This window comes from Chiloscyllium plagiosum, unplaced genomic scaffold (assembly GCF_037043375.1).
Source record: "Chiloscyllium plagiosum isolate Xiang-an unplaced genomic scaffold, Cpla_swu_hap1 HiC_scaffold_37, whole genome shotgun sequence".
Classification (NCBI taxonomy): domain Eukaryota; kingdom Metazoa; phylum Chordata; class Chondrichthyes; order Orectolobiformes; family Hemiscylliidae; genus Chiloscyllium; species Chiloscyllium plagiosum.
The window spans coordinates 44,053,431-44,081,378 of NW_028270175.1; the positions used below are offsets into that span (position 1 = coordinate 44,053,431).

The 27,948-nt window shown below is 42.5% G+C and overlaps 1 protein-coding gene across 7 annotated transcripts in view; it reads right to left on the bottom strand.

Moving 5' to 3' along the window:
• Window positions 1-27,948, bottom strand: part of zbtb40 (zinc finger and BTB domain containing 40) — a 114,542-nt gene that overhangs the window by 50,591 nt on the left and 36,003 nt on the right. For all 7 annotated transcript variants that reach the window (XM_087980651.1, XM_087980655.1, XM_087980649.1 and 4 more), the window contains 3 exons: window positions 27,426-27,624; window positions 25,897-26,033; window positions 10,695-10,866 (listed from right to left, as the gene is read on the bottom strand). In XM_087980651.1, the coding sequence (XP_087836777.1) occupies window positions 10,695-10,866; window positions 25,897-26,033; window positions 27,426-27,624 (508 nt within the window). The remainder of the gene's footprint in view (window positions 1-10,694; window positions 10,867-25,896; window positions 26,034-27,425; window positions 27,625-27,948) is intronic.

A 27,948-nucleotide genomic window follows, 5' to 3' on the forward strand; every position in this document is an offset into this window, starting at 1 on the left:
AATCTTTCTGCTCTCACCTTAAAAATATGCCCCTTAGCCTTGAAATCACCTACCCTAGGAAAAAGACACATGCCATTCACCTTATCTATATCCTTCATTATTTTATACACCTCTTTTAGGTCACCTCTCAATCTCCTACCCTCCAGTGAAAAAAGTCCCAGCCCATCTAGTCTACCCTTATAACTCCAACCTCCCATTCCTGGCAAGATCCTGGTAAATCTCTTCTGAACCCTCTTCAGCTTAATAATATTCCTCCAATACCAGGGACACCAGAACTAGATGCAGTACTCCAGAGGAGGCCTCACTAGCATCCTGTACAACCTCAACATAATGTCCAAACTCCTATACTCAAATATACTCTGTGCAATGAATGCAAGCATGCTAAACACCTTCTTAATCACCCTGTCTATATGTAATGCAGACTTCAAATAATTATGTACCTGAATTCCTAAATTTCTCTGCTCTACAACATTGCCCAAGTCTAATTGTACAAGTTTTGCCTTTGTTTGTTTTACCAACATGCAATACTTTGCATTTATCTAAATTAACTCCATCTGCTCCCTTCAGCCAACTGATCAAGATCAAGTTTGAGAGACATGATTGCCCTCGCACAAACCATGCTATCTCTGATCATTCCTTGCCTCTCCAAATGCATATAAGTCCTATGTTTCAGAAACACGTCTGACAACTTACCCACTGAAGTCAGACTCACAGGCCTATCCTTCCCAGGCTTCTCCTTACATGCTTTCTTAAACCAAAGGCACAACATTAGCCACTCTCCAGTCATTCGGCATTTATAGATGACACAAAGGGGCCCCACAATTTCCTTCCTAACTTCCCAAAGTCCTGGGATACACTGGATCAGATCCCAGAGATGTATTCACCTTTATATTTTCTAAGACCTCCAAACACTTCCTCTTTTGTCAAGTGAACTGTTTTCAAAGCATCAATTTTTATTTCCAAGTTCTCTAGCCTCTATGTCTTTCTCCACAGTTAAAGCTGATGTAAAATATTCATTTAGTATCTCTCCCGTTTCCTGAGGTTCAACACAAAGATGACGTCCTTAATCTTTAAAGGGCCGTACTCTCTCTCCAGCTGCTCTCTGGCTCTTAATGTACTTGTAGAATCTTTTTGGATTATCCTTAATTGTATTTGCCAAGACACTCTCATATCCTTCCTCTTGCCTTCCACATTTCCCTCTTACGCATTATACTGTTCAAAAGATTCATTTGAACCCAGTTGTTTATATCTAAATACGTGATTCATTTTTTATTCTTGACTCGAACCTCAATAACTTTATTCATCAATTGTTCTCTAATCCTATCAACCTTACCTTATATTCGTTCATGGGATAAGAGTGTTGCTTGCTCGGCTAGCATTTATTGCCCATCCCAGAAGGTGGTTAAGAGTTAACCAAATTGCTGTGGGTCTGGAGTCACATTTAGTCCAGATCAGGATGGCAGGTTCCTTCTCTAAAGGACTTAGTGAACCAGATGGGTTTTTCTGATAATCGACACTGGATTCATAGTCATCATTGGACTCTTATTTTCAGATATTTTTTATTGAATTCAAATTCCTCCATCTGTCTTGACGGCATTTGAATCAGAGTCCCTGAGACCTTTCACTCGAACAGGAACATAATGACCTTGAAGTCTCATTATCACACTTTGAAAAGCCTCACAATTATTAGACTTATTACAGCTTTGTTAAATGTTTAGTTGCAGTAAAAGAATGTAGCAAGTTAAGGGACTAGAAATCAGAGTTTAACAGATCAAAGTCTTTTCACTTCTGGGATTATGCTTGATCCAATTTAATGAAATGAAAAGCTTCAATACAAAAGAACAATATTTCAGATACTGGAAATGTGAAACCAAACCAAAAAATTGGAGAAATATTCAGGTCTGCAAGCATCTCTCTCCAAAAATGCTGCCAGATCTGAATATTTCCAACACACTTTTTGTGACAAATGAAAAGCTTTTCCTTTCTTCTAGGTGAAAAGGATTTAGTTGTAAGTCAGCATGAGTTCATTACACAAGAGTATTCAAAGTTTCAGGCTAAATTTAATGCTCACTTAGAGCCTGCTACAGGAATTGGAAAACCAGAGTGGTGCAGAAGACAGAGAAAGTTGCATTTCTTCAATTTCCCTTGCTCTTCCACTCTGACAATCTATGTTAACCAAAGTCCACCAAGTACTTTATTCAACATGTTTTTCATTAAGGGATCAACAAGAACATTTATCCATAATATCAATGAATAAATAAGTGCATATCAGCTTTACACGCAACTTCCTAAAGCTACATTTGAACTGTTCATTTTGAAGGTATAACTGTTTTCTATCGATTTTTGGCTTTCTGACATTTCACTAAAATTACTCAAAGTGATCAAGTGGTACTTTCCATTTTGAATTCGGCAAAAGACTATCCCATCTCCTGAGCAAATGTTACCGCTGATCCTGGTGGCAAGTTTTCCAGGTAAGGACATAAGGAAAATACCTTCTCTTTTTTAACAATAGCTCCTTTAATCTCTTCAATTGTTTTAAATTCAATGTTGACTGTTTCATACTATCAGGGTTGAGCAGATACATGCAAATACTTTGTCGATCAGCATCAACTTTGTTAAACCTGCATACGTTCACAATACGAAGCAGACGAGGTCAAAACCTGAAAGGTTTGATAGAAGGTTCTGCTTGCATTTGTCTCATTTTCTGTGACATCACTTCATTTTAAAAGCTTTGCTTACTCACATCACCAGTAGTAACCTTGTCTACTGTTCTATTACCAGCTCGATTCAGTTTGAAAAACATGATGTGGTGGTGCTGATGTTGGACTGGGGTGGACGAAGATAAAAATCACACAACAACAGGTTTATTTAGAAGTACAAGCTTTCGGTGTACTGCTCATTTGTTAGGTAGCTAGTGGGGCAGGATCACAGGACACAGAATTTGTAGTAAAAGATCAAAGTGCCATACAATTGTTGCAACGTGTTGAACAAACCTAGATTGCTGTTAACTATTTAATCACCTAGAATGGGGATGCAGGTTTTGATTGATTAATATTAAATCCCATAACTTCTTTCAAGTTACAGCCCCCAAGATAACTTAAGGTTTTATTTAAACAAAAAAAGGTGATAACTCACCTCAAACAGTGCATTAAAGGTGTGAGGTTAGAGTCTGTCTGTATCCCAACCTTGAGTCAGACTGCTTTTACTTCCAAAGTAGGAATTTATAAAATGCTACATGGACTGACTGCCTACAGCTTGTGTGCTTTTCGATAGCCAAGTTCAATACCTATGAGGACTGCCTCAACCGGGATCTTGGGTTCATGTCATACTACAGGTGACCCCAAATACACTCAACACTATCACACAAACACACAGTCTTGCACGCATGCTCACACTCATACCCTCTCACAGGTATATACTCTGTCAGACCAGCGCACACAGACACACACAGGTACTTTCTCTCTCTCCATCACACACACAGGTACTTTCTCTCTCTCTCCATCACACACACACACAAGACTATGGGATGAATTTGCATTTGCAGATACATTGTGTGTTTTTTGAACAAAACAATCTATAGGCAGTCAGTCCATGTGACATTTTATAAATTCTTACATTAGAAATAGAACCAGAGTCATAGAGATGTAAAGAACAGAAACAGACTCTTTGGTCCAACTCATCCATGCCAACCAAATATACTAATCTAATCTAGACCTATTCGCCAACACTTGGCCCATATCCCTCCAAAGCCTTCGTATTCAGATACCCATCCAGATGCCTTTTAAATGTTAATTTTAAAGTTGAGATACAGACAGACTCCAACCTCACACCTTTAATGCACCATCTGAGCTGAGTTGTCACTGTTTTTTAATAAAAACTTAAATTATCTCAGGGTTGTGACTTGAAAGTAGTTCTGGGATTTACATATTAATAATCAAAGCCTGCACCCCCATTTTAAGTGATTAAATAGTTAACAGCATCGAGGTTTGTTCAATATATCACATCAGTTGAATTACACTTTGATCTTTTACGATAAATTCTGTGTCCTATGGTCCTTCCCCACTTGCTACCTGATGAAGGAGCAGTGTTCCGAAAGCATGTACTTCAAAATAAACCTGTTGGACTATAACCTGGTGTTGTGAGATTTTTTAAAGAAGTTAATTTGAAAAACACCATTGCCTTCAACTTGAGATCATGACCTGTTTTAGATGATCAGGCGCTACCCCATTTGTCACTTCATTTGCCATTACACTCACTGCTCCAGTCCAAATCTGAGCCCTTGTTGATTCACCCAGCACCTCACTTAATGCCCTGTTACCCAAGCATTGGGTCAGCGCAGCAGCAGTGGGACTGTAAAGGGGGCAGCAAGTAAAGTGGTGAGGGTAGTGAACAGCAAGCAACCCGGGCACACGACAATGCCACCGATATCCTGTTCCAGTGTGGTGCATGTGCACTCGATAACATCAGTTTCATCAACATCCTGTTCCAATGCAGTTATAAGAGGTGTCTGTTTGGAATTGCAGAGGGTTTTAGGAACAGTAAGGAAGCAGTCCAACTCTTTCATCAAGAAGCACTCAAATAGAACATGGAATCAAAGAACAGAATCCCTACAGTGCAGAGAGGGAACAATTGGGCCATCATGTCGACACTAACCCTCCCAAGCATCCCATCCTATCTCTGCAACCCCACATTTACTGAAGTTGCACCTAGCCTGTATATCCCTGAACAATATAGGGCAACTTAGCATGGCCAAGGCTCCTAACCTGTATATCTGTCGGTTGTGGGCAGAAACTGGAGCACTCAGAGGAAACCCATGCAGACATGGGGAAAATTTACAAACTCCACATAGTTCAAGGCTTGAACTGAGCCTGGGTCCCTGGCAATGATGTGCTCACCATTGTGTAACCATGCCACATAACACAGAAAATCTGGGCAGCTCCCTGAAAATCATCTTGAACTTTGCAAAGGTCCAACTAACTGCCACAAATAGTGGGGACCATCTAAAACTGTCTTGTCAGAATTAACACAAAACTTAAATTCTTTTATATGGCTCTACAGGTTCATAGATATTTGTATCATCGATAGTCACAGGTGAGGTGCCAGAAGACTGGAGGTCGGCAAACGTGGTGCCACTGTTTAAGAAGGGCGGTAGAGACAAGCCAGGGAGCTATAGACCGGTGAGCCTGACCTCGGTGGTGGGTAAGTTGTTGGAGGGAATCCTAAGGGACAGGATGTACATGTATTTGGAAAGGCAAGAACTGATTAGGCTTTGTGCATGGGAAATCATGTCTCACAAACTTGATTGAGTTTTTTGAAGAAGTAACAAAGACGATTGATGAGAGCAGAGCAGTAGATGTGATCTATATGGATTTCAGAAAGGCGTTCGACAAGGTTCCCCATGGGAAACTGATTAGCAAGGTTAGATCTCATGGAATACAGGGAGAACTATTCATTTGGATACAGAACTGGCTCAAAGGTAGAAGACTGAACCATTTCAAGTTTCACAACATCCTTCCGCGAGGAAGGAGACCAGAATTGCACTCAATATTCCAACAGTAGCCTAACCAATATCCTGTACAGCCACAACATGACTTCCCAATTCCTGTACTCAGTACACCAACCAATAAAGGAAAGTTTACCAAACATCTTCTTCACTATCCTATCTACCTGCAACTCCACTTTCAAGGAGTTATAGAGTCAAAGAGTTGTACAGCATGGAAACAGACCCTTCGGTCCAACCCGTCCATGCCGACCAGATATCCCAACACAATCTAGTCCCACCTACCAGCACCCAGCCCATATCCCTCCAAACCCTTCCCATTCATATACCCATCCAAATGCCTCTTAAATGTTGCAATTGTACCAGCCTCCTCCACATCCTCTGGCAGCTCATTCCATACACGTACCACCCTTTGTGTGAAAAGGTTGCCCCTTAGGTCTCTTTTATATCTTTCCCCTCTCACCCTAAACCTATGCCCTCTAGTTCTGGACTCCCCGACCCCAGGGAAAAGACTTTGTCTATTTATCCTATTCATGACCCTGACAATTTTGTAAACCTTTAGAAGGTCAGCCCTCAGCCTCCGACGCTCCAGGGAAAACAGCCCCAGCCTGTTCAGCCTCTCCCAGTAGCTCAAATCCTTTGGCAATATCCTTGTAAATCTTTTGTGAAACCTTTCGAGTTTCACAACATCTTTCCGATAGGAAGGAGACCAGAAATGCACGCAATATTAAAACAGTGGCCTAACCAATGTCCTGCACAGCTGCAACATGACCTCCCAACTCCTCTACTCAATACTCTGACCAATACAGGAAAGCATACCAAATGCCTTCTTCACTATCCTATCTACCTGCAACTCCACTTTCAAGGAGCTATGAACCTGCACTCCAAGGACTCTTTGTTCAGCAACACTCCCTAGGACCTTACCATTAAGTGTATAAGTCCTGCTAAGATTTGCTTTCCCAAAATGTAGCACCTCGCATTTATCTGAATTAAACTCGATCTGCCACTTCTCAGCCCATTGGCCCATCTGGTCCAGATCCTGTTGTAATCGGAGGTAACCCTCTTCACTGTCCATACACCTCCAATTTTGGTGTCATCTGCGAACTTACTAACTGTACCTCTTATGCTCGCATCCAAATAATTTATGTAAATGACAAAACGTAGAGGACCCAGCACCGATTCTTGTGGCACTCCACTGGTCACAGGCCTCCAGTCTGAAAAACAACCCTCCACCACCACCCTCTGTCTTCTACCTTTGAGCCAGTTCTGTATCCAAATGGCAAGTTCTCCTTTTATTCCATGAGATCTAACCTTGCTAGTCAGTCTCCCATGGGGAACCTTGTCGAACGTCTTACTCAAGTCCATATAGATCACATCTACTGCTCTTCCCTCATCAATCTTCTTTGTTACTTCATCAAAAAACTCATTCAAGTTTGTGAGACATGATTTCCCACGCACAAAGCCATGTTGACTATCCCAAATCAGTCCTTGCCTTTCCAAATACATGTACATCTTGTCCCTCAGGATTCCCTCCAACAACTTGCCCACCACTGAGGTCAGGCTAACCGGTCTATAATTCCCTGGCTTGTCTTGACCGCCCTTCTTAAACAGTGGCACCATGTTTGCCAACCTCCAGTCTTCCGGCACCTCACCTGTGACTATCGATGATACAAATATCTCAGCAAGAGGCCCAGCAATCACTTCTCCATCTTCCCACAGAGTTCTCGGGTACATCTGATCAGGTCTGGGGATTTATCCACCTTTAACCGTTTCAAGACACCCAGCACTTCCTCCTTGGTAATCTGGGCATTTTGCAAGATGTCACCATCTATTTCCCTATAGTCTATATCTTCCATATCCTTTTCCACAGTAAATACTGATGCAAAATATTCATTTACTATCTCCCCCATTTTCTGTGGCTCTACACAAAGGCCGCGTTGCTGATCTTTGAGGGGCCCTATTCTCTCCCTCGTTACCCTTTTGTCCTTAATAGATTTGTAAAAACCCTTTGGATTCTCCTTAATTCTATTTGCCAATGCTATCTCATGTCCCCGTTTAGCCCTTCTGATTTCCCTCTTAAGTATACTCCTACTTCCTTTATACTCTTCTAAGGATTCACTCGATCTATCCTGTCTATACGTGACATATGTTTCCTTCCTTTTCTTAACCAAACCCTCAATTTCTTTAGTCATCCAGTATTCCCTATACCTACCAGCCTTTCCTTTCACCCTGTCATGAATATACTTTCTCTGGATTCTTGTTATCTCATTTCTGAAGGCTTCCCATTTGCCAGCTGTCCCTTTTCCTGCGAACATCTGCCTCCAATCAGCTTTCGAAAGTTCTTGTCTAAAACTGTCAAAATTGGCCTTTCTCCAATTTAGAACTTCAACTTTTAGATCGGGTCTATCCTTTTCCATCACTATTTTAAAACAAATAGAATTATGGTCGCTGACCCCAAAGTGCTTCACCACTGACCTCAGTCACCTGCCCTGCCTTATTTCCCAAGAGTAGGTCAAGTTTTGCACCTTCTCTAGTAGATACATCCACATACTGAATCAGAAAATTGTCTTGTACACACTTAAGAAATTCCTCTCCATCTAAATCTTTAACACTATTGCAGTCCCAGTCGATGTTTGAAAAGTTAAAATCCCCTACCATAACTACTCATTATTCTTACAGATAGCTGAGATCTCCTTACAAGTTTGTTTCTCAATTTCCTTCTGACTATTGGGGGGGTCTATACTACAATTCCAATAAGGTGATCAACCCTTTCTTATTTCTCAGTTCCACCCAAATAACTTCCCTGGATGTATTTCCAGGAATATCCTCCCTCAGCACAGCTGTAATGCTATCCCTTATCAAAAATGCCACTCCCCCTCCTCTCTTGCCCCCCTTTCTATCCTTCCGGTAGCATTTGTATCCTGGAACATTAAGCTGCCAGTCCTGCCCATCCCTGAGCCATGTTTCTGTAATTGCTATGATATCCCAGTCCCATGTTCCTAACCATGCCCTGAGTTCATCTGCCTTCCCTGTTAGGCCCCTTGCATTGAAATAAATGCAGTTTAATTTATTAGTCCTACCTTGTCCCTGCCTGCCCTGACTGTTTGACTCACTTCTGTTCTCAGCTGTACCCGTCTCAGATCGATCACTTTCCTCACTATCTCCCTGGGTCCCACACCCCCACCTTACTAGTTTAAATCCTCCCCAACAGTTCTAGCAAATTTCCCTGTCAGTATATTAGTCCCCTTCCAATTTAGGTGCAATCCGTCCTTCTTGTACAGGTCACTTCTACCCCAAAAGAGATTCCAATAATCCAAAACTTTGAATCCTTCTCCCATACACCAGCTCCTCAGCCATGCATTCATCTGCTCTATATCACCTATTCCTGCCCTCACTAGCTCGTAGCACTGGGAGTAATCCAGATATTACTACCCTTGAGGACCTCCTTTTTAAATTTCTGCCTAACTCTCTGTAATCTCCCTTCAGAATCTCAACCTTTTCCCTTCCTATGTCGTTGGCACCAATGTGGACAATAACCTCCTGCTGGCCCCTCTCCCCCGTGAGAACATTCTACACCCTCTCTGAGACATCCTTGATCCTGGCACCAGGGAAACAACACACCATTCTGCTTTTTCGCTGCTGGCCACAGAAACGTCTGTCTATACCTTGGACTACAGAATCCCCTTACGCAATTGATCTCTTGGATGCCGACGTACTCCTCGTTGCATTAGAGCCAGTCTCAATACCAGAAACTTTGCCGTTCGTGCTACGTCCCCCTGAGAATCCATCACCCCCTACATTTTCCAAAACAGCATACCTGTTTGAAATGGGTATATCCACAAAAGACTCCTGCACTAGCTGCCTACCTCTCTTCCCTTTCTTGGAGTTAACCCATCTCTGTGACTGTATCTGAGACTTTCCCCCCTTTCTATAATTGCCATCCATCACATACTGTTGCAAATTCCTCATCGCTTCTATCTGTCTCTCCGACCGATCCACTCGATCTGATACTGAACAAGGCGTATGGGACATTTATCAAGCGAGACATAGATTACAAAAGCAGGGAAGTCATGTTGGAGTTGTACAGAACTTTGGTGAGACCACGGCTAGAGTACAGTGGTTGTCATATTACAGAAAGAATGTGATTGCACTGGAGGAGGTGCAGAGAAGATTGACCAGAATGCTGTATGGGATGAAAAATTTAAACTTAAGGAAAGGTTGGATAGCCTTGGGTTGTATTCTTTAGAGCAGAGAAGAGTGAGTAATGATCTGATTGAGGTATATACAATTAAGAAAGGAATGAACAGAATGGATAATGAGCAGCTGTGCCCCTTAGTTGAAGGGTCAATCACGAGGAGACACAGGTTCAAGGTGAGGGTCAGGAGGTTTAGGGAAGATATGAGGAAAACCTTTTTTACCCAGCAGGTGGCAACAATTTGGAAGGAACTGCCTCGGAAGGTGACAGACAGAATTACCTCATCCTTAAAAAGTACCCTGGATAAGCACTTAGGCGTGTCATAACATTCAAAATTGTGGGCCAAGTGCTCTCTTTGGGTTCTAACACCAGGGGTCAAAACATTTAAGATGTTACTTAGAGTCAGAGATGTACAGCACAGAAACAGACTTGTCAGTCCAACTCGTCCATGCCAACCAGATATCGTAATCTAGTCCCACCTGCCAGCACCTGGCCCATATCCCTCTAAACCTTTCCTATTCATATACCCATCCAGATGCCTTTTAAATGTTGTAATTGTACCATCTTCCATCACTTTCTCTGGCAGGTCATTCCGTACACACATCACCCTCTGTGTGAAAAGGTTGCCCCTTAGGTCTCTTTTGTATCTTTCCCCTCTCACCCTAAACTGATTCCCTCTAGTTCTGGACTCCCTCACCCCAGGGAAAAGACCTGCCTCTTTACCCTATACATGCCCCTCATAATTTTATAAACCTCTATAAGGTCATCCTTCAGCCTCTGACACTCCAGGGAAAACAGCCCCAGCCTGTTCAGCCTCTCGCTGTAGCTCAAATCCTTCAACACTGGCAACATCCGTGTAAATCTTTTCTGAACCCTTTCAAGTTTCACAACATCTTTACTTGCACTAATGCTCATGAAGTAATCACTTCATTGATTAATAAAGTCAAAATCAAAACACTGTGGATGCTAGAAATCTGAAACATCTTTTGAACAAATTACCTGTATGTTCCATTGCCTTTGTTACTGATTCAAGGGATGGATGGGACTCACTGATCATATGCAAGAGTCTACAGAACGTCAGTGCAGGAATAAGTTTCTCTTCGAGAACTTTACCCAGAATGATTTCTAATGACTGCCTAGCAGTCTCCCTGTAACAGCAGCTCTTCAAAATCTGATAGGAAGAAGAAATATAAAACATCCAAATTACACAATATTTATAAAATGAGTTCCTTCACATCAATTTTAAATTTTAGATATTAGAAATAATCACACTCTGATTGAATTAGTCAAAATCTTTTTAAAAAAAAGGATCAGGTGAATAATTTTCCACGGAACTACTTCCATGAGTTCCCCAAACAGGAACTCCAGATACCCCTTTGCAACAAGATTTAGGAATGTTGCATCCAGTCAGCAAGATTATAAATATAGCACTGTCCTGTTAATTCTCAAGTTTAGACCGCATGGATGAACTGCTACTTGTTACATGGCATCACTTCAACTGAATGTAATGACCATTGATAATCCCTGCCTGTGTCAACATATTACAAACAGTTACACAAAGTGATTTTCTGAATTGAGAAAATATTGTTTTTCTTCTCTTTTTCTTTACTGTCCTATTTCTTAGTCATGTCGTGAACAAACTGCAGAGTCTCCAACATCACCTCCCTGCAGAGAAATCAATTTGCTGCTCACTGAAACACATCTGAACCCAGTTTCCAATGTTGATCATACAAGGAGAAGCTCCTCCACTTAAGCTTTGGTACAGACACTCCTTACTGCACTCTACAGTATTTCATCTAACAACAGTAATCCGTCAATAACACATCTGTTCTGAAGGGTCACTGGATCCAAAATGTTAACTCTTGATTTTTCTCCACAGATACTGCCAGACCTGCTGAGTTTTTCCAGCAATTTATGTTATTATTTCTGATTTCCAGCATCCATGGTTATTTTGGCTTTTTTATTCAGTAACCCATACTAAATATTTCGAATATTCAGAATTTTATCAACTAAATATAATTGAGGTGAAATCATACTGGATAGTGGTACCACACGAATGTGTCAATGTCACTGAAGAAAGATTCACTTTTGGTTCACATTTTGAATTTCTCCAGAGATATTTGCAGATGATTTGGGAAAACATTACACATAGTCAGTGAATGCTTGATTCTAGTTAACTCTTTACCACTGCCTTTTTCAAACTTAAAATTGATTTTGACTTGTTTGTTCTTCCTTAAATTGAGGAGCACCCACAAACGTAAACTTTTGCATCCAAAAATGTAGTTATTAGGTTCTGATTTTCGCTTGACAGGTTGGATTATTAAATCAACACTATTAAGTCAGCTACAAAGTGGACATGCAGGATGATCCCAAGCTCTTGTCGAAGGTGGAAATGTAATTTCACTTCAATGAAACAGAGCTGCTTGCCCAGAGCTTGACCAGAAAATGCTGTCATTGGTGATCATAGGCATTTAACTCTTGGTTTGGCATTCCAATCTGCTTTGTCATTCAACTAGTTTCTCGTGGTCTTTGGCCGAAGATACCAGGTGAGCCAAGTCTTGAATTCTCAATCTAACAGTTGTTTGACATGGCCAGGATACTAACTTTCCTTTTTATGATACTATACTGGAACAGAATTTAAAGGTTAGCAAAGTAGCAATAAAACCCTTAGAGAGAAGTGGGGGAGGATCTGGAAAAAAAGCAGCAGGTTAGGCAGAGGAGAGGACTAGAAAAAGACCAGGAGGGTGGTGCAGGGTAGGGAAGATTCCCAACTATATAGCTTCTCTCCCTACCTGCACTCGCCACCTCCCTCAAAGTCACAGTCTTTTGGGTTGGAAACCCTCCAATCCACAATCTGGACTGCCTCTTTCAGAAAAGCTTGTGCTTGCGTGTGAATAAGAGTGCCATGACTAAACCCCAACTCTGATAGAACATAAAACAGTACAACACAGGAACAGGACCTTCAGCCCACGATGTTGTGCCAAACATGATGTCAAATTAAACTAATCTCTTCTGCCTGTCCTCAGTCCATATGCCTCCATTCTTTGTATATCCATGTGCTCATCCAAAAGCCCTTTAAACGCCCCTCTTGAATATGCCTCCTCCACAACCCGGCAGCATGTTCCAGACTCCTAACACTGTAAAAAGTTAAAAATCACACAACACCTGGTTATAGTCCAACAGGCTTATTTGTAAGCTCTAGCTTTCAGAGCGCTCTGAAAGCTAGTGCTTCCAAATAAACCTGTAGGACGATAACCTGCCGTTGCTTGATATTTAACTTCGCATACCCCAGTCCATCATTGGCTCCTCTACATCATGACTCTCTGAAAAAATCTTACCCCTCAGATCTCCTTTGAACTTTCCCCCCTCACCTTAAATGCATGCCCCTCATATCAACTCTGGGAAAAAAGACTGACTGTCAATCCTATCGATGCATCGCACAAAGCATGCTGACTCCCTAATTAGGTCATGTTTTTTCAAATGCATGTAAATCTTATCTCTAAGAATTCTTTCCAATAGCTTCCCAAACACAGAGAGACTCACCAGTGTATAGTTTCCTGTGTTTTCCTTATTTCCCTTCTTGAACAGAGGAACAAGATTCCTGATGAAGGGCTTTTGCCCGAAACGTCGATGTTCCTGATCCTCAGATGCTGCCTGACCTGCTGTACTTTTCCAGTACTACACTTCGACATGAACATTAGCTACTCATCAGTCCTGTAGGCCCCCTCATGTGGCTCGTGAGGATAGAAAGACCTTTCCCTCAGCCATCGCCATTCCAGAGAAAACTCTAGATTTTTTAGCCTCTCCTTATAATTCATACCCTCTAATCCAGGCAGCATCCTGGTAAAGGAGAAAATGAGGACCTCAGATGCTAGAGATCAGAGTCAAGAGTGTGGTGCTGGAAAAGCACAGCAGGTCAGGCAGGATCAGAGGAGTAGGAGAATCGACATTTCGGGCATAAGCTCTTCATCAGGAATCCTGATGAAGGGCTTATGCCCGAAATGTTGATTTTCCTCCTCCTCGGACGCTGCCTGACCTGCTGTGCTTTTCCAGCACCACACTCGACCCAGCATCCTGGTAAACCTCTTTTGCATCCACTTCAATGCATCCACATCCTTTCTATAATGGGGCAACCAGAATTGAATGCGATCGTCTAAGTGTGGCCTAAACAAATTTTCACAAAGTTGCAATATGACATTCTGATTCTTGTACTCAACACCCAACCAACAAAGGTAAGCATGCCATACACATTTCTTACTGCCCTAGCAACATAGACATAGAAATATAGAAAAACATAGAAAAATACAGCGCAGTACAGGCCCTTTGGCCCTCGATGTTGCGCCGATTCAAGCCCACCTAACCTACACTAGCCCACTATCCTCCATATGCCTATCCAATGCCCGTTTAAATGCCCATAAAGAGGGAGAGCCCACCACTGCTACTGGCAGGGCATTCAATGAACTCAGGACTCGCTGAGTAAAGAATCTACCCCTAACATCTGTCCTATACCTACCACCCCTTAATTTAAAGCTATGCCCCCTCGTAATAGCTGACTCCATACGTGGAAAAAGGTTCTCATGGTCAACCCTATCGAAACCCCTAATCATCTTGTACACCTCTATCAAGTCACCCCTAAACCTTCTTTTCTCAAATAAAAACTGCCCCAAGTGCCTCAGCCTTTCCTCATACGATCTTCCTACCATACCAGGCAACATCCTGGTAAACCTCCTCTGCACCCATTCCAGTGCCTCCACATCCTTCCTATAGTATGGCGACCAAAACTGCACACAATACTCCAGATGCGGCCGCACCAGAGTCTTATACAACTGCAACATGATCTCAGGGCTCCGGAACTCAATTCCTCTACCAATAAAAGCCAGTACGCCATATGCCTTCTTCACCGCACTATTTACCTGGGTGGCAACTTTCAGAGATCTGTGTACATGGACACCAAGATCCCTCTGCTCATCCACACTACCAAGTATCCGACCATTAGCCCAGTACCCCATCTTTTTGTTACTCTTACCAAAGTGAATCACGTCACACTTACCTACATTGAACTCCATTTGCCACCTTTCTGCCCAGCTCTGCAGCTTATCTATATCCCGCTGTAACCTGACACATCCTTCCTCACTGTCAACAACTCCACCGACTTTCGTATCATCCGCAAACTTGCTCACCCAACCTTCTAGCCCCTCCTCCAGGTCATTTATAAAAATGACAAACAGCAATGGTCCCAAAACAGATCCTTGCGGAACACCGCTAGTAACTGCACTCCAAGATGAACCTTTACCATCAACTACTACCCTCTGTCTTCTTCCATCCAGCCAATTCCTAATCCAAACCTCCAACTCACCCTCAATGCCATACCTCCGTATTTTTTGCAGTAGCCTACCATGGGGAACCTTATCAAAAGCCTTATTAAAATCCATATACACCACATCTACCGCTTTACCCTCGTCCACCTCCTTAGTCACCTTCTCAAAGAATTCAATAAGGTTTGTGAGGCACGATCTACCCTTCACAAAACCATGCTGACTATCCTTGATCACATTATTCCTATCCAGGTGTTCATAAATCCTATCCCTTACAATTCTCTCTAAGACTTTGCCCACAACAGAAGTGAGACTCACCGGCCTATAGTTACTATGCTTATCCCTACTCCCCTTCTTGAACAAGGGAACCACATTTGCTATCCTCCAGTCTTCTGGCACTATTCCTGTAGACGAGGACATAAAAATCAAGGCCAATGGCTCTGCAATCTCCTCCCTTGCTTCCCAGAGAATCCTAGGATAAATGCCATCAGGCGCAGGGGACTTATCTATTTTCACCCTTTCCAGAATTTCCAACACCTCTTCCCTATATACCTCAAAGCCATCCATTCTAATGAATTGTGACTCAGTATTCACATCGGCAACAATGTCCTGTTCCTGAGTGAATACTCATTGAGTATTCCTGAGTGAGTATTCATTCAGTGTCTCCCCAATCTCTTCAGCCTCCACACGCAACTTCCCACTACTATCCCTGACTGGACCTATTCCTACCCTAGTCATTCTTTTATTCCTGACATACCTATAGAAAGCCTTAGGGTTTTCCCTAATCCTACCAACTAAGGACCTTTCATGTCCCCTCCTTGCTGCTCTTAGCTCTCTCTTCAGATCCTTCCTGGCTACCTTATAACTCTCAATCGCCCCAATTGAACCTTCACGCCTCATCTTTACATAGGCCGCCCTCTTCCCATTAACAAAGGATTCCAATTCCTTATTAAACCACGGCTCCCTCACACGACCCTTTCCTCCCTGCCTGACAGGTACATACTTATCAAGGACACTCAATAGTTGCTCCTTGAACAAGCTCCACATATCAATTGTGCCCTTCCCTTGAAGCCTACTTTTCCAAGCCACGCATCCTAAGTCGTGCCTCACTGCATCATAATTTCCCTGCCCCCAGCTATAACTCGTGCCCTGCAGTGCACACTTATCCCTCTCCATCACTAGAGTAAAAGTCACCGAATTGTGGTCACTGTCCCCAAAGTGCTCACCTACCCCCAATTCTAACACCTGGCCTGGTTCGTTACCCAGAACCAAATCCAGTATGGGCTCACCTCTTGTTGGCCTGTCTACATATTGTGTCAGGAAACCCTCATGTGTGGCAAATTTTCAAGGAGCTATTGACTTTAATTCCGAGAACTCTCAGTACATCAGTGCTGTTGAGTCCTGTCATTAACTATACTTTTCCATAGCATTTGCTCTCCTAAAGTGCAACACCTTATACTTATCTGGAATAAACCCCATCTGCCATTCCATCCAGCCCTGAGGACCGAACCACTTTCAGAAATGCTAATCACTTTAATACTTTCTCTCTTGTTACATTTATTTGGGATTCTTACTGGAACTACAGTATATGTATAATTTCGCCCTTTATGACGACACACTTGATATCCAATCATATCCAATCTGCCTTCAACACATGAGTTACCTTTGTAAATATTTTTTGGGTCCTTTTCTATCCTTAGTTATCCTTTTATTTGTAGTGTATTGATAAACCATCTTTTGGTTCTCTCTCATTTTAATTTATGTACTTTCATGCCGTTTCTTTGATTTCTTAATTTCCCTTTTGATTTCACCTTCTATTCTCCTCTTGGCTTTCTGCAGTATTTATTTTTGGGTGCCTGATGTAAACTTTTCTATTCTCTCCCATCCTGCCCTGTAAACCCCTTGATATCCAGAAGGCTCTAGGTTTTCTCAGCCCACCTTTTTTGGAAATATGTTTACTCTGAACTTGTTTGTTTTCCCCTTTGAATGCCCACTGCTGTGACATTGACTCATCTTTGAGGAACTGCATCCAGTTAACTTTTGCTAAATCATTCAGCTCAGTAAAACAGAATGGCTTTAACTTCAGTTAAAACTTATGTGAGACATTTGCTCTTTTCCATGATTAGGTTAAAAAATAACTGAATTATGATCAATATCATCAAAATAGGTATAGATTGGCATTTTTCAGATTGGAGACGAATTGAAAGTGGTGTTTCCCCAGGGATTGGTATTAGGACCCTTGCTTTTTCTGATGAATATAAACAATTTGGAGATGGGTCCTGACAGCAACATTTATAAACTTGGAGAAGAGTGAATTACGAGGATGACGCTGAGCAATTCCAGATGGTCACTGACAGGCTGGCCAAACAGGCAGACAGATTTCAATGTAGAGTAACGAGAGCTAATGCATTTTGGTAGAACAAACACAGAGACACAATATAGGCTTAACGGTATAACTTTGATGGGAGTACAGGGGTAGAGGGACCCTGGTGTATACATACATGATTTGTTGAAGTTGGAACAGTTAAAGCAGCTTTATAGGATCCTTGGGTTTATAAATATACGTTCTACCTCAAAGCAAGGAAGTGATGCTACCCACCCATACAAATCATTGCTCAGACCACATTGTGTTCACTTCTGAGCACCTTATTTAAGCAAAGATATTAAAGCCCTGGGAGAGTTCAAAGGCGACTTATTAGAATGATACTAGGAATGAAGAATTTTAGATATAAGGAAAGATTAGAGGATTTGGGCTCATTCTCCTTGGAACAGGGAAGATTTAAATAGACAATAGGTGCAGGAGTTGGCCATTCGACCTTTTGAGCCAGCACCACCATTCATTATGATCATGGCTGCTCAACCACAATCAGTATCCTGTTCCTGCCTTATCCCCATAACCGAGCTGAAAAATGTGTTGCTGGAAAAACGCAGGTCAAGCAGCATCAAAGGAGCAGGCGAATCGACGTTTCGGGCATAAGCCCTTCTTCAGGCTTATGTCCGAAACGTCGATTCTCCTGTTCCTTTGATGCTGCCTGACCTGCTGCGTTTTTCCAGCAACACATTTTTCAGCTCTGATCTCCAGCATCTGCAGTCCTCACTTTCTCCTAGTTATCCCCATAACCCTTGATTTCACTGTATTTAAGAGGACTATCCATTTCTTTCTTGAAAGTATGCAGAGATTTGGCCTCCACTGCCTTCTGGGGCAGAGCATTCCATATATCCACCGCTCTCTGGGTGAAGAAGTTTCTCCTCAACTCTGTTCTAAATGGCCTACCCCTTATTTTTAAACTGTGTCCTCAGGTTCTGGATTCACCTGGATTCATCAGCGGAAACATGCTTCCTGCCTCCAGAGTGTCCAATCGTTTAATAATCTTATACATCTCAATCAGATGCCCTCTCAACCTTCTAAACTCAAGTGTATACAAGCCCAGTCACTCCAATCTTTTAACATATGATAGTCCCGCCATTCCGGGAATTGACCTTGTGAACCTTCACTGTACTCCCTCAATAGCCAGAATATCCTTCCTCAAATTTGAAGACCAAAACTGCAATCAATACCCCAGGTGTGGTCTCACCAGGGCCCTGTACAGCTACAGAAGGACCTCTTTGCTCCTGTACTCAATTCCTCTTGTTATGAAGGCCAGCATGCCATTAGCTTTCTTCACCTGCCTGCTGTACCTGCATGCTTGTTTTCATTGACTGATGTACAAGAACACCTAGATCTCGTTGTACTTCCCCTTTACCTAACCTGACTCCATTTAGATAGTAATCTGCCTTCCTGTTCTTGTCACCAAAGTGGATAACCACACATTTATCCACATTGAACTGCATTTGCCAAGCATCCGTCCACTCACCTAGCCTGTCCAAGTCACCCTGTATTCTCATAACATCCTCCTCACATTTCACCCTGCCACCCACCTTTGTGTCATCAGCAAATTTGCTAATGTTACTTTTAATGCCTTCATCTTTATCATTAATGTATATTGTAAACAGTTGTGGTCCCAGCACCGAACCTTGTGGTACCTCACTTGTCACCACCTGCCATTCCGAAAAGGACCCGTTTATCACTACTCTTTGCTTCCTGTCAGTCAGCCAATTTTCAATCCAAGTCAGTATTTTGCCCTCAATACCATGTGTCCTTTTTGCTCACTAATCTCCTATGTGGGACTTTATCAAAAGCTTTCTGAAAGTCCAGGTACACTATAACCACTGGCTCTCTCTTGTCCATCTTCATAGTTACATTCTCAAAGATTTCCAGAAAATTAGCCAAGCACGATTTCCCCTTCATAAATCGATGCCGACTCTGACCTATCCTGTTACTGCTATCCAAATGAGTCGTAATTTCATCTTTTATAATTGACTCCAGCATCTTTCTCACCACTGACGTCAGGCTAACCGGTCTATAATTCCCTGTTTTCGCTCTCCCTCCCTTCTGGAAAAGTGGGACAACTTTAACCACCCTCTAATCCGCAGGAACTAATCACTGGAAAATGATTACCAAAGCGTCCACTATTTCTAAAGCTACCTCCTTACGTACCCTGGGATGCAGACCATCAGGTCTCGGGGACTTATCAGCCTTCAGACCTAACAGTCTATCCAACACCATTTCCTGCCTAATATAGATTCCCTACAGTTCATCCATTACCCTCGGTGCTTCAGCCACTATTACATCTGGGAGATTGCTTGTGTCTTCCCCAGTGAAGACAGATCCAAAGTACCTATTCAACTCTTCTGCCATTTCCTTGTTCCCCATAATAAACTCACCCCTTTCTGTCTTCAAGGGCCCATTTTTTTCTTTTCACATACCTAACAAAGCTTTTACTATCCTCCTTTATATTTTTGGCCAGTTTACCTTCGTACCTCATTTTTTTCTCCGTGTATTGCCTTTTTAGTTATCCCCTGTTGCTCTTTAAAAGTTTCCCAGTCCTCTGGCTTCTGGCTTATATTTTGTATGTTGTACATCTTCTCTTTTATCTTTATACAGTCCTTAACTTCCCTCTTCAGCCACGGCCGCCACTGCCTCCCCTTAGGATCTTTCTTCCTCTTTGGAATGAACTGATCCTGCACCTTCTGCATTATACCCAGAAATACCTGCCATTGTTGTTCCACTGCCATCCCTGCTAGGGTATTGAACCATTGAACTTTGGCCAGCTCCTCTCTCATAGCTCCATAGTTCCCTTTGTTCAACTGCAATACTGACATTTCCGATTCTCCCCCTTCTCTTTCTCCAATTGCAGATTGTAACTCATCATATTATGGTCACTATCTCCTAATGACTCCTTTATTTCGAGGTCTCTGATCAAAACCGGTTCGTTGTACAACACCAGATCCAGAATTGCCTTCTCCCTGGTAGGCTCCAGCACCAGTTGTTCTAAGAATCCACCTCAGAGGCACTCCACAAACTCCCTTTCTTCGGCTCCAGTACCATCCTGATTCTCCCAGTCCACCTGCATGTTGAAATCCTCCATAACAACTGTAGTAATACTTTTGCAACAGGCCAATTTCAACTCCTCATTCAACTTACACCCTACATCCAGACTACTGTTTAGGGGGCCTGTAGATAGGGTCTTTCTACCCTTGGAATTTCTCAGCTCTATCCATACTGACTCTACATCTCCTGATGCTATGTGGTGACCTTACGAGGTGACCTGAGATTAGATTACCTATAGTGTGGAAACAGGCCCTTCGGCCCAACAAATCCACACTGACCCTCCGAAGAGAAACCCACTTCCCCTTATATTTACCCCTGTCTAATCCACCTAACACTGCGGGCTATTTACCTAACCTGCACACCTTTGGCCAGTAGGAGGAAACCAGAGCATCTGGAGGAAACCCACACAGACACGGGGAGAATGTGCAAACTCCACAAAGATAGTTGCCCGATGCGGAAATTGAACTCTGGTCCCTGGCGTTGTGAGGCAGCAGTGCTAACCACTGAGCCACCGTGCCACTTTACTGAGATGTTCAAAAGTATGAACAATTTTGACAGGGTAAAGAAGGATCGTCTGTTTCCACCAGTTGGTATGTCAGTAACCAGGGGTCACAATTTCAATATGGTCAGCAAGAGAGCCAGGAGTGAGATGAGGAGAAACTTCTTTACTCAGAGGGTTGTTGGACTTTGGAATGTGCTATTTGGGAGAGTGGTCTCTACTATATTTTGCTGTACATAGTCACAAATTCCTGAATCTGAATAATTCAAAGTACTCTATAATGGAGACTATTAGAATATTCTATTAAGATTTAGGATAGCATTATCGCTAAATACTATATAGGCAAGGAAAACATTTAATCACTGAAAAATATGCATATCTAAATACATTGTCTGAATAAGCTTACACAACCCATTGTCAATTTTGTTTTATTCACCCATGTAACAGGGGTGTCGCTGCCTGCCAGCATTTAGTGCCTATCTGCAGCTGCCCTTGAGGTGGCGAGCTGCCTTCTTGAATCTGAAGTCCACAAAAACCACCCTGAAAATTCAGGGCCTGTACACCACATTGGGAGCAATAGGGCCCATAAAAATAACAAGATGCACAGCAAACAGGAATCCAACTCAATCCAGAGTGTAGACTCATTCTGAGATTCAAACAAATTTTCTAAATTAACTTTACAATACTGAAACCCATTTGTTAATATCATCATCCACAATACCGTAAGGGAGGGAACTCCAAGATTTTGACCCAGTGACAGTGAAGAAATATGCATTTCCAAGTCAGGATGGAAGTGGCATGGAGGGAACTTGCAGGTGTTGGTGTTCCCATGTATCTGCAGGCCTTGCCCTTCTAGATGGAAGTGGTCATGGATTTTGAAGGAACTTGTTGAATTTATATAATGCATCTTCTAAATAATACACACTGCTGTTACAGGTCATCAGTGTTGGATAAAGTACTTGCTTGCGATGTGGTGCCAATCAAATGGGCTGCTTTGTTCTGAATGGTATCAAGCTTGAGTGTTGTTGGAGCTGTATTCATCCAGGCAAGTTGGGAGTACTGACTCGTACCTTATAGATGGAGGATAGGCTTCACGGAGTTAGGAGGTGAGTTACTAGCTTACCTCTGACCTACTCCTGTTGCCACTGTGTTTATGTAGCAGGTCCAGGTATCTTTCTAGTTAATGGTGACCCCCACAATGCTGATAGTAGGAGGGTCAGTGATGGTATCACCATCGAATGTCAAAGGGTGTTGGTTAAATCATCTCTTATTGCAGGCGGTCATTGCTTGGCATTTACTGGTACGATGTAGCACAGAGCCTCAGTGGTTAGCTGCCTCACAACGCCAGGGTACCGGGTTCGATTCCAGCGTCAGGTGGCTGTCTGCATGGAGTTTACATATTCTTCCTCTAGCCGCGTGTTTCTCCTCTGGGTGCTCCTGCTTCTTCCCACAGTCCAAAGATGTGCAAGTTTGATGGATTGGCCATGGGAAATGCACGGTTACAAGGATAGGATAGATCTGGGTGTGGTATTACTAGGAGGGTCGGTGTGACCTTGATGGGCTGAATGGCTTGCTCCCACACTGTTGGGATTCTATGAATGTTACTTGCCACTTAGCAGCCCCAATCCTGGATATTTTCCAAATCTTGTTGCAATTGGACATGGACTGCTTTAATACCTGAGGAGTTGCAAATGGTGCTGAACATTTCACTGATGATTGCATAAATTCCCACTTCTAGGTTTATGATGTAGGGCAGGTCATTGAGGTAGCAGCTGAAGATGTTTGGGCCTGAGGAACTCCTGCAGAGATGTCCCAAATTGGAGATAACTGACCTCCAAAAAATCATTTTCCTACATGCCTGGTATGACTCCAACCAATGGAGGGTTTGCCCTAGATTCCGATTGATTACAGTCTTATTAGACCACCACCTCCTCCCAGATTTAACCCTCCAACTCTGTACCGCCCTCTTGACCTGACTTACTTGTCCATTTTCCTTCTCACCTATCCATGCCACCCTCCCCACCGACCTATCACAATAATCTCCCACATGCATCCACCTATTGCCATCCCACCTACCTTCCTGCACATACCCTCATACTATCTCTCAACGCCCTTCCCCCTCCACATTCCTGATGAAGGGCTTATGCCCAAAACATCAACTCTCCTGCTCCTCAAATGACCTTCTTTGCTTTTTCCAGCTCCACACTTTTCGACTCTCGACTCTTCAGCATCTGCAGTCCTCACTTTCTCCTAGATTTCCTTGATGCCACACTCGGTTGAATGCAGCTTTGATGTCAAAAGCTATCACTCTCTCCTCACCTCTGGAATTCAGTTCTTTGGTCCATATTTGAACGAAGGTTGTAATGAGATCAGAAGCAGAGTAGCCCTGGCGGAACCCAAACTATGCATCATTGAGCAGGTTATTGCTGAGCAGATGCTGCTTGGTAGCACAGTTGGTGACACCTTCCATTGATGATTGACAGTAGATTGACAGGGCAGTAATTGGCAAGTTGTATTTGTTCTTTGTTTTTACATATAGGACATGTCTGAGCAATTTTCCACATTTTTGGGAAGATGTCACTGTTTTAACTGTATTGGAAGACCTTGGCTAAGGTTGGGCAGGTTCTGGAGCACAAGCATTCACTTTCCATGCTAGAACAGTGTCAGGACCTGCAGCCTTTTCAGTATCCAGTGCTTCCAAGCAATCTTGATAACACATGGAGTGAATCAAATTTGCTGAACATTCATCCACTTGGCACTTCTGGCTGAAGATTGCTGCAAATGCTTCAGCCTTATCTTTTGCCCTGATGTTTTGAGTTCTTTCATCATTGAAGATGGGGGTATTAGTGAAGCCTCCTCCTCCAATGATTGTAAAACTGTCCACCACCATTCATGACTGGATGCAGCAGGACTGCATAGCTTAGATTTGATCTGTTGCATGTGGAATCACTTTAGCTCTATCACTTGTTGCGCATGCTGTTTGGCACACAAGGAGTCCTGTTTGGCAGCTTCACCAGACTGATGCCTCATTTTTGGGTATGCCTGCTCTGCTAACGGCATGCCATCCTGCACTCTCCATTAAACTAAAGTTGGTATCCTGTCTTGATGGCAATTATTGAGTGGGGGGATATGACAGGCAATGAGATTGCAAATGATGTGGGAGTACAATTCTGTTGCTGTTGATGGCCCAAAGTGCCTCGTCGATGCCCAGTCCGGAGTTGCAAGGTCTGTTCAAAGTCTGTCCCAATTAGCATTGTGATGGTGCCACACAACACGACAGAGGCTATTCTCAATGTGAAGTTAGACTTCATCTCCATAAGGACTGTGTGGTACTCACTCTTACCGATAATGTTATGGACAAATGCATCTGCAACTGGCAAACTGGTAAGGATAAAGTCAAGTATGCTTTACCCTTGTCAGTACCTTCACTACCTGCCACAGACCCAGTCTTGCAGTTTATGTCCTTTAGGACATGGCCAACTCGATCAGTGGTGCTGCTGCCAAGTGCGCTTGGTGGTGGATATTGAAATCCCCCATCTTGATTTTTGTGTCCTTGCTACCCTCAGTGATTGCTCCAAGTGCTGATTCCTTAGCTGAGAGGGGACAGTACATGGTAATCAGCAGGAAGCTTCCTTGTCCACGTTTAACCTGAAGCAGGAGACTTCATGGAGTCCAGAGCAAATGTTGACAGCCCTCAGGCAACTCCCTTCTGATGGTATAACATTGCGTAGCCAACTCTGCTGGTTGTGTTGTGCTGGTGGGACAAGACATATACATGAATGATGAGATGATGTCTTGAACATAGTCTGTAAGATTTGATTCTGTGAGTATGACAATGTCAGGCTATTGCTTGGTTAGTCAATGAGACAGCTCTCCCTAGTATGAACTAGCCCCCAACTGGAGGACTTTTTCTGCATTTGTCTTTTTCAGTGCCTAAGTTGGTGCTAGGTGGTCTGTCAGTTTTCATTTCTTTGGTGAGACTTCATTGTAATTGATACAACTGAGTGGCTTGCAAGGCCATTTCAGAGGGCAGTTGAGAGTCAACCACATTGCTGTGGGTCTGCAGTCACCTATTGGCCAGACCAGCTAAAGATGACAGATTTCCTTCCCTGATGGACATGAGTGAGCCAGAAGTGTTTTTCTGACAATCAACTATGGTTTCTTTGTCATCAGTAAATTCTTAATTCTCGGTATCTTTTCGAACATGAGCCCCCAGAACATTAGCTGAGTTTCTCAATTAATAGTCTCATGATAATACCCATAAGCCATGCTTCTCCTTCTTGGCACATAAGAGTTAGAATCTCTACAGTGTGGAAACAGACCCTTTGGCCTGACAAGTCCACACTCTCCCTCCGAAGAGTAACCCACCCAGACTCATTCCCCTACTTTATATTTCCCTCTGATAAATGCATCTAACCTACATGTCCCTGAACACTATCGGCAATTTAGCATTGACAATTCACCCAACCTTCACATCTTTGGAGTGGGAGGAAACCGGAGCACCTGGAGGAAACCTGGGTCCCTGGCATTGTGAGGCAGCGGTGCTAACCACTGAGCCATCGTGCTGCCCCGAAAGTGTACCAACTACTCTGTCCCAAACTCCTGCTCACATTTACAATAAGTAGCTTATATTATCTTTTCACAATGCAATGATACTTTCTCGTCAGTGCTGGTATTGCCACACTTCAGCTTTGGATATCCCAGAACCTGAATCTGCTCCAACCAACTCTACTTCTAACATTAAACCTTAAATAGCTAGGAATCTGATCACAGCCAAAGTATTTCATACTCCTTAAGCCCATTTCACCGGATGGCTACAAATACTCTTAACGTCTATGAGACAGTCCACAGAAGATTGACAAACATGAACTTCTTCTTAAGTTTGTTCAATGACACTTTCTTGAAGGAAATAACATAGATTTGCGTTAAGGCATTGAACATGTAAATGAAATACACCTCTATTGTTTCAGCTGGAAGATTCTCTACACCAGGCATCAAACAATCCAGAAGTGGACTGATATCGTCAATTCCATCAGTGATCAACTGTCTATGCTTTTTCAAAATGTCCACAGCTTTACTTTCCTCGTCACTCACTGGAAAAGATCAGGAAACAAAAGTCAGTCTGTACCTTCAGCTAAGAAGTGTATTTACTTCAAAATGAGACTGTGTATAAGATTGAAACACACAAATGTTTAAAACCACATTCATGAGAAACTTTACATCAACCAATTTTTCACATCTGTGATTCCACTGCTGTTGCTGAATTGAGCACATTGAATAACTGAGATCAGTGTGGAGCCAATTATAATTACTTCTCATACAAATTGTTCCGTAAACCTAACACAGAATCTGATGAACATTCACTATGGTAAGATTTAAATCAGAAATTTAAATGTCGCTGTCAATACCAGGATCACCTGCATATCTAAAATCTCAATTTTAGATATGCCACTGGGCAAGCTTTCATTGGAGCATGTATTGTTTCAGACGTGTGTGAATTTGTAAACAATTTTAATCAACATATTTTTGTTGTTAATGGTCATACACAGTAGGATTCTTACCTTTCCCTGAAATCACTTTTATGGTACAGAACTGTGTGCTTAAATTACTTTTGCCTGATCAACACAGGCTATATCAAAAAACAGCTGCATTCACCTGCTATCACAGCTGGTAATTTTCTTGGCTTAGTTTTGTTACCTTGTGTCAATTGATACAAGGAGAAAGTGAGGACTGCAGATGCTGGAGATCAGAGCTGAAAAATGTGTTGCTGGAAAAGCGCAGCAGGTCAGGCAGCATCCAAGGAGCAGGAGAATCAATGTTTCGGGCATAAACCCTTCTTCAGGCTGCCTGACCTGCTGCGCTTTTCCAGCAACACATTTTTCAATTGATACAAGCTTTGATAAAGGGTCAGTTAGACTCGAAACGTCAGCTCTTTTCTCTCCTTACAGATGCTGCCAGACCTGCTGAGATTTTCCAGCATTTTCTCTTTTGGATACAAGCATCAGCATTGGCCAATGGTTTATGGAGTATTCTTTCAGCTCCAAATTTCAGAATCTGCAGAGATCTTTGGCAGGCTGTACAATGTTGTTGCACCACATTAGAAATTACAGAGGCAGATATGCATCTTTAAACGCTTTCTCAAAAAGGGTAACAAATAAATCTCTGGTTTATTTTCCTGCCCATTTTGATCCAAGAACTCAAAGCAGATTCATCTGGTAAATAAGCCATAGCATGAAACAAGCCATTTTACATGAAAGATTTTTCAAGCAAGATTGAAGGGAATCCCATGAACAATAGAAACATACTCTCAATAAAATACATAATCACAATATTTATAAAAATTCAGCCAATAATTGGTCATTATAATGCATTTCATTATTATCAAATATAAGTACTTTTTCAAACATAGTAGCTCTCAACAGTCACCTTTTCCCCTTTCATCAGGTGGGTTATTTCATTAATTGACAATCTTGTTCTAGTCTCACCAGATAAAATGAGTCGGAGACTTTCCGATTCTCTTTGCAGCTTATCTAGCAGGGCATGCAGCTTTGGCATGCCTTCTTTCATTCGGATGAGCAGTTTCCAGACTGTGAGAGCTGCCAATGTTTGCTTCTCTAGTACTCCTTCCATCAAATTGCTGACACAGGCAACCACATCTTTTTCTTTAATAAGATCTTCAATACTCTGTCAGCAACAAAAATGTTAAATATTAAATCACTTCAACTCACACGTGGCACCTTTGCAACACCTCGACACAAAAGCGAAGTTGCAGTACTCACAAGTAAGTGTGTGGTGCATTTTCACTGGCTGCTGATTGTCGTACCATAGCAACTACAGCAACAAAACTGGCTGGCACTGCACTGCCAGAGTTACTGTGCCTAGCATTTAATGAAGATTAGAAAAAGAACAATAGCAATTTACTACTCCAACTTGCCAGCTGTACTTCGCTCAGAGAATCCATTGTTAATATTCAACAGAACTCCAAAAATGAATCCATTAACAAGGCAA